The 8,299-nt window shown below is 40.0% G+C and overlaps 1 protein-coding gene across 1 annotated transcript; it reads left to right on the top strand.

The window, feature by feature from the left end:
- Positions 1-1,065: 1,065 nt before the first annotated feature.
- hop (Homeodomain-only protein) lies at positions 1,066-7,962 on the top strand. Its single transcript, NM_001141167.1, is given in 2 exon segments — positions 1,066-1,440; positions 7,645-7,962. Coding segments are annotated over 2 exon segments (228 nt in total). The 5' UTR covers positions 1,066-1,290; the 3' UTR covers positions 7,723-7,962.
- The last annotated feature ends 337 nt before the right edge of the window (positions 7,963-8,299 follow it).

Genomic DNA, 8,299 nt, shown 5'->3' with positions numbered 1-8,299 from the left:
GTACAACCTGTCAAACAGGCTTTTATGTAATACAAATCACATTCAACTCTCTTTTGTGTTACTTGTGGTATAATGATCATAAATTGACAGGTTGATGTCATTATAACATTTATCCCAATAATAAAAGATGTCTGTTAGCCAATCAAAAATACTGCTCATGGTTTTATCAGTAATAACTTTTGAATGCATTTTACTTACACTATAGAATACAGTTTAACAGGTGCAGAGTATTGCAGACACTCAAGTCATGGGCAACATAATCAATATATTTAGTACCTAAACAGAAGCAAGGCTGGGGTTTTGGCCATCTTATCCAGCTGTTCAGTGAGAGTAACTTATAATTGTGGGCCAAATCTGAACCTTTTTTGAATCAAATCTGAATCGTTTTGTCACATAAACTGAAATTAGGCAAACTATTAGAATTTTAGCAACGAGGAAATGGCAGAGACATTTCTGCATAGTGCACCTTTAATGGTTTGTTACAATTTCCTCTTGGTTTATGGCATCCTAAGACTCTATGCTAATACCTCCCTGAATGGCAATGAATGATAGATTCCATTACATATTCCAAGTAAGTAAATAACAAGTAATTACATGTTTATTACAGTTGTAGAAATAAGTTGAGGGGGAAAACTCCAAAACTGTGATTATTTTACACATTATTTCAAAGCATGTAGCGAATTTCATGGAACAATACTATTTGGAACAATACAATTTGGTTGAAATAGAATAACCTGATCTGGCAGGTTGCAGGTACAGTTGGGTCTGGAGCACACAGCCTCGTGCATTCCTGACGTCACCAGGCATATGTCGCATACTGAGAAGAGACCAGAATTGTCAACAGTTGAGAGGAAGAAGCTGAAGCACTATCGGTATGTTATGGAAATATTTAAACTTTTCTAGTCGACCTACTGTATTCATATATTAATGTGTATGTCACTTTAAAACGTGCTCATATTTTGTTGCTTCAAACTTCAATTAAATTTCACATAAAAGGGGTGTGTTCTGTGAAACTTGCTCTGGGAGAGCCACTGTTGACAGTAGTAGAGCTTACACGGTCCACATTCTCAGTCAGTGTGATATGCTTTTAGGTTGTTAGTTTCGCAGGGGCTGTAATTGTTAAACGATTTCTGTTTGTACTTATCTCCAGCATTTCCTAGTTGCCACTGGTGTTTACTGGCAAACGGACGTCATTTGCATTGGAACTTCAAACACGGAGTGTTCTAATTTAGTGCCTAGGCTACGTTATAAAAACGACTTCTGCGGCTGAGAGCTCTTTTTGGAGGGAACATGGCTTCAAATGGGATAGAAAGTATGCAGTTAGCGGAGGACCAGATCAAAATTCTGGAGGAGAATTTCACCAGAGTCAGCAAGCATCCGGATGAGTCGACGCTCATGTTAATCGCAGCTGAAAGCGGACTAACCGAGGAAGAGACAGCGGTGAGTGTTCACTGTTCAATTATGTTCTCGGTGTTGTTTTAGGACTAATGATAAGGTTAGGCTCTCTAGGAGCATGTACTTTTCCGATAGAAGGATACAATGTAGCGAGGAAAAAACTTTGCCGCGGATGGATAGGCTGGAAGCGCCCTATAATGATTGACACCACACACAATTGCCAATACTCTAAATTAAGTTAATATTGCAAATTGAAAATCAACAACAATGTCAACAATCAAATGGCTACCTTATTTATCTTGAACAGAAACAGCAATTTAGAGAGTTACACATATTTGGGAACCTATAGGCTATAATGTTGTTGTGTGCTTTCCAATTAGTTTCTTCTTCTTTTTAACCGCGCACCATTGAACAAATAGCCTACTATGTAGCAAGCCAATTTTCCAGAGACAAGTTATATTTCACTGAATAGGCGTAATGGGCAGGAGATGAGTGGTCAGCAGAATGATCGTTGTTTTGATGAGATATTATCGACCTCTATTATGCTACCGAAATATCTAGCCTTTATTTTTGTATTCAGTGGGAACAATGTAAACAGAGAATAGCGTGATACGGACAGCGCTGACTCTGCGCGCGTCCACGCCTCTTTGCGCGCCTCATTCGGCTCGCATGCCATGCCAGTGCCACTGTCCCCGAAATAACACGATGATGACATTTTTAAATAGAGCATTTACCCATCATCACAGGAATTCCAAACATTAAAATAATAAATACGAACACCAGTGGTCCTAATAATATTGGGTTACATAACAATGTTTCCAGTTGGATCAGCTTCGGATTCAGTCAAAACATAAATTGTGTTAAGTCAATATGTGTTGTTTGACTTTACTCTTGATCATGCAATAACCAAGCCATTGAGTAATCATATGGCATGACAGAAACGGATATGAAGTGTCATGGTAGGGCCTATCCTATGTTTGAAGTTATACAGACATCTCTATCTAATAGCATTCCTCTTGTGTAGAGGCTAGTTATTCTAATTCAGTATTTAAGCTGTTTTATATCCTTGTTGTAATGCACAGTGTTGTTTATTGTCCTTTTTACATAGCCTACTGTAGTTGATGGAGAAACAATATGTTCCGTTTCAGGATTCACAATACTGCCCTACCAAGCAAAAAAGGCAGTAACTGCTCATAGCGTGGAACTGAAACAAAAGGCTTTTATTTACCTTGGTTTCACAGTAACTTTATGCAATTACTGCTAGCATAACCCACATTTTCTCCAGAACACAATACAATAGAGGCAGGATACTTGTCCACATGATTAAGCATGTATTTAATGCAGCAAAAATGAACACATTTTTGACCAAATTAGCAGTTACTGCCTTTTTGCTTGGTAGGGCAGAATACACCTTTGGTGTTGTTTTGGAGGAAGATATGTGAGCTGGGTTCATTTTATAGGGAAATTTCAGGTACTGTGAGCAGATTTTGCCCCACACATTATTTGCATTAACAAATGGAGGATTATCAAGTACAGATCATGGCAGCCAATATGACACGTTTCTCAAAAGGTTCTCCCTCTCTCCTCTGCAAACCGCTTTGGCATGCTCACTCCACTGCTGTTGTGACTGCATGTTTCCATTGTGAGTGTTACAAAGATGGGAGATGCCCAGCCAACTTGACTGGACAAATGTAGTTCTGGGTGAAGTGGAGTACTTGGCCCTCTGACTTCATTTACAGTGGATGTTTTTAACCACCTACTGTTGGAACATGAATTGGAACATGGTGCTGGCTGTTTAATAGTCATTACAGTACCTTAAGGGAAGGGCACACCCTGTTACCACTCCCTCGCCTGCATAAAGAGCATTTACAACATGTTTCTACCTCTTTACAAAGTGTTTTATACCAGTGGTTCCCATCCCAACCTTTGTTGAACCGTGGCACACCTTGATGGGACATACTATTCTGCAGCACACCTAAAATGTCCCTGTTAATTTATTAAGTGGTATAATGACCTCTATCTCATCGGATCCATACTGCAAATCATCTATTTTCTGTGACAAACGTCTTTTATAGATTAAATAGGGTTAATTTGAAATATTTTCCTTGCACATGATGGTTAATTTGTGTGTACCCCTTTACGAGCATCTTGCGAATCTGTGCCAGAAAGTAGTTGCAAAATAGGTATTTAGATTTGAATGGTTTGGACTATAGTCCAGTGGTTTTCTGCATTGTAAAGGTGTAAACATGGACACAAAGCCATGCTCCATTTGTTTCTTCAGCAGAGGTTGTGGTATAGCTAAGCCCAAAACCATATATTAATAAATAAAAGTATCTGGCTAAACCTAATCAGACTTGCCTGTGCTAATGGTTTTCACAGACCAAATAAAATGATACAAATGATTTTGGTCATGATGAGCGCACATCAAATGATACACATGTATCAACAGCCTGAGTGCACTGGACTTGAAACAAAGATACAGATGTAACCATGGACGCAACTTTCACTGGGGATGGGGACGAGACGGGACGGACATGCCCCCCACATTCTGAAATTGCATTTTTTTTAAACCAAAGTTTCACCCCTGGATGTAACCATGTGCCATTTAATGTATTATCTGACTGGCACAAGTGCTCCCAAGTCAAAATGCTATGTTCACTCCACAGGTCACGTTTATAAATTAGTGTCCCAAAAAATTATCAAGATTAGGAAAAGTTTTGCGGCACACCTGACGGGTTTCCACCACTTCCGAATTCGCCCCCATTCATTTTCCACAGGATCATGCGGAGCAATGCACAGGGGATTGTGGGAAGATGTGCGGTGCGAACCCTGCTAGTGGAGATATAGAAAAAGTTTAGCTCTGGTCTACTTTATGCAACTTGCACGCTGCCGTTAACCAATCAGGTGAGGAGCAGATGTTTGCTTGAAAATCTTCCATTCAAGAAACATAGTTCCGCCTGTCATTTGTTCCGGGCAAGCACAACCAAAAAACATGGAGCTAACAGCAATGGAAGAGGGTGAAAGGATTTTCTACTCTAGCTGTCAGAAAAGGGAGTAGGTGTACTAGTTACAAAGGACAGGTTGTTGGATGACATTATGAAAACATTCCCCCAAAAGAGGAAAACTATCAAGACAGACCGAGAGATAATAGCTATCTAATTAATAAAATGATGCCTGTTTCTTTGTGATGTCTGGGGAGCTGCGAAAGCCTGTCTGCAGATGAAGAGGTCCCAGTGAATGTCCCAAGAGAGACTGCTGACACATCCTTGTATGCCACGGGTTGAATGTGTACTTACGTTAGCAAATGTTGTATCCAACAATACAGTTAAAAGTCACACACAATGTAGGCTACAAACCTATTACAACTGGAGTAGGCCAATCTTTCTCCTGGAGGTATGCTGGGTGTTCAGGCTTCTGTTGATTCATTGAAGTGAAGTGTTTAAACTTGTTTTAATTGTTAACTTAAAAACGTTATACAAGATGAACTAGGGTCGATGTTCATTCATCACAGATCACAATTCTGCAATAAAAAGGTGTGAAAGGAATCTGTCTCTAATTTGTCTCAGGATATCAGCCATGTGAACCCATTTTGCAGCTTATCATAATGGCATGCATCACCAATGCAGCCATAGGCCTTCAGTATGGTGGCATAACTGGCCTAATGGGCATGTGCAATTCATGTGCCCCTTGTCAATGTACATATGAAGCAGAGAATAGCTAAACTCACACATCATTTGTATATCAATGAGCTAGCTATATATTCTCAATTTAAAATGATAGACGTTCAGTTGAAGTCGGAAGTTTACATACACCTTAGCCAAATACATTTAAACTCCGTTTTTCACAATTCCTGACATTTAATCCTAGTAAAAATGTCCTGTCTTAGGTCAGTTAGGATCACCACTTTATTTTAAGAATTTGAAATATCAGAATAATAGTAGAGAGAATGATTTATTTCAGCTTTTATTTCTTTCATCACATTCTCAGTGGGTGAGATGTTTACATACACTCAATTAGTATTTGATAGCATTGCCTTTAAATTGTTTAACTTGGGTAGCCTTCCACAAGCTTCCCACAATAAGTTGGGTGAATTTTGGCCCATTCCTCCGGACAGAGCTGGTGTAACTGAGTCAGGTTTGTAGGCCTCCTTGCTCACACATGCATTTTCAGTTCTGCCCACAAATATAGGATTGAGGTCAGGGCTTTGTGATGGCCACTCCAATACCTTGACTTTGTTGTCCTTAAGCCATTTTGCTACAACTTTGGAAGTATGCTTGGGGTCACTGTCCATTTGGAAGACCCATTTGCAACCAAGCTTTAACTTCCTGACTGATGTCTTGAGAAGTTGCTTCAATATAACCACATAATTTTCCTCCCTCATGATGCCATCTATTTTGTGAAGTACACCAGTCCCTCCTGCAGCAAAGCACCCCCACAACATGATGCTGCCTCCTCCGTGCTTCACGGTTGGGATGGTGTTCTTCGGCTTGCAAGCCTCCCCTTTAACCTCCAAACATAACGATGGTCATTATAGCCAAACAGTTCTATTTTTATTTCATCAGACCAGAGGACATTTCTCCAAAAAGAACGATCTTTGTCCCCATGGCTGCGTGGTCCCATTGTGTTTATACTTGCATACTATTGTTTGTACAGATGAACGTGGTACCTTCAGGCATTTGGAAATTGCTCCCAAGGATGAACCAGACTTGTGGAGGTCTACAATTATTTTGCTGAGGTCTTGGCTGATTTCTTTTGATATTCCCATGATGTCAAGCAAAAAGGCACTGAGTTTGAAGGTAGGCCTTGAAATACATCCACAGGTACACCTCCAATTGACTCAAATTATGTCAATTAGCCTATCAGAAGCTTCTAAAGCCATGAATAATTTTCTGGAATTTTCCAAGCTGTTTAAAGGCACAGTCAACTTGGTGTATGTAATCTTCTGACCCACTGGAATTGTGATATAGTGAATTCTAAGTGAAATAATCTGTCTGTAAACAATTGTTGAAAAAATTACTTGTGTCATGCACAAAGTAGATGTCCTAACCGACTTGCCAAAACTATAGTTTGTTAACAAGAAATTTGTGGAGTGGTTGAAAAACTAGTTTTAATGACTCCAACCTAAGTGTATGTAAACTTCCAACTTCAAATGTATATAAAGCCCTTATTGCATGCAACTTCCTTCCATCTCACATTGCTCAAATAAACAGCAAACCTTTGTTTAAAAAAACCAGATAAAGCAACATCTCGTGGCACAGTGCCTCTCCCCTATTTGACCTAGATAGTTTGTGTATATGCATTGATATGTATCAATGTATTATGTTTTGTGTGGATCCCAGGAAGAGTAGCTGCTGCTTTTGCAACAGCTAATGGGGATCCTAATAAAATAACAAAATACCAAATTCTGTGAGACGACTATTTTGTGTAAAAAAAGCAACAAATGATTTATGCACGTCAACTATTGATATTGTTTCCATTTCTTTGACTCTTTATCTAAACAGATGCATTAAATATTTGTAAATTATTCAAAATGTTCTGTGTGTAATACATAGCATAATAAAGTCTGGGTGTGAGACAAGGCAAAACAGTGAAATCCAGACATTAATTGCTTTAGAAAATAAACAAAAGAACAAAATTGAAAGCAGAAAAAAAGTTTATTTTAATGTCTACTTAAAGGTAGAAATGACGTTGCCTCGAGCAGCACCGCAGCTATTGCGTCGAGCGACATGCAAGACTACGCTCACACACATGGCTGTTACAACGTGAGAGCAACGGGACCAAAACAGCAGAGGAGTGTACCTTCGCACTTCAACTCTCATAGTTGTTGCGGAAATTGACCCACTATGCTGTTTACTTCGTGCATCTACGTCATATTGCTGAGTATACCTTTAAGGTTGGGGTTGGGTTTAAAATCAGATTGTGTGACTTTCTGGCTGTGCCAGCTAGTGACTACCCTGCAGAGCTGCCTCCTGTACATGAGTAATCTCAATAAATGCCAACCTGCAACCTCATTGCCCTGCATAATGAAAAACACCTAGGGGAAATTGCTTAGGAATATTAATGTCATTATGAGTTTGTTCAGTGTATAACCTACCATTACCTCTCCCAGGTCAGTTTACAGATTCTGTGACTAACGCTCCAATAATAATGCTATTTGGAACTAATGCCTGGTGGAACAATAGCAACAATGCCGTGGTGTGATGTCACCTGTCTCTGACACCTATCTTGGGCTCTTTTTGTTTGTTCCAGAAATGGTTCAGGCTACGCAACGCACGGTGGAGACAGGCCGAGGGCCTTCCAGCTCAACTGGGATCAGTGAAAGACTGAAATTGGAGTGGTGAAGGAAACCTCCCCCTCACCTCGTTGCTTCTCTGACTGATCTGCCACGCCCTTACTGACCAGCTCCCAGGACACATCAACCACTCATACCTTCCTTCCATCATTCTCTCTCCTTTGTATCTAAGCTATTTTCATTTAGTGAATGTGTGAAGTGTAATGCGAGTCAAATGTTTTTTGCCAATATAATTGGCATGTTTACATATAATAATAAATAAACAAACATATATTATAAATGACGTAGCCTGCTTTCATGCTGCATGTCATCAGTATGAGGGGCCTTCTGAACTTAATGAGGAAGTACTGTAGGGTACAATGGCGGAAAGGTTTGGAGGGGGGGACTTTGTTGTAAGCCTTTGTTTTGTGCATCTCTCAGCAGGGAGCGGGATAACATTGGGCTTTCATGGGACTATAAAACATGTGAGGCAGCGCTCATGTTATGACACATTCAACAGGAATCAGCTGGCCCTGTAACAGGGACTTGGGGTTGATGGCTAATTTGAAGGGAAAGGCTTTTGACGTAAGCTGGGATCAGAGCAACCAACTGCCAGCAGGTGATGCCACCTAC

This window comes from Salmo salar, chromosome 05 (genome assembly GCF_965601325.2).
Source record: "Salmo salar chromosome 05, fSalSal1, whole genome shotgun sequence".
Taxonomy (NCBI): domain Eukaryota; kingdom Metazoa; phylum Chordata; class Actinopteri; order Salmoniformes; family Salmonidae; genus Salmo; species Salmo salar.
This window is presented reverse-complemented; position numbering and strand designations above follow the sequence as displayed.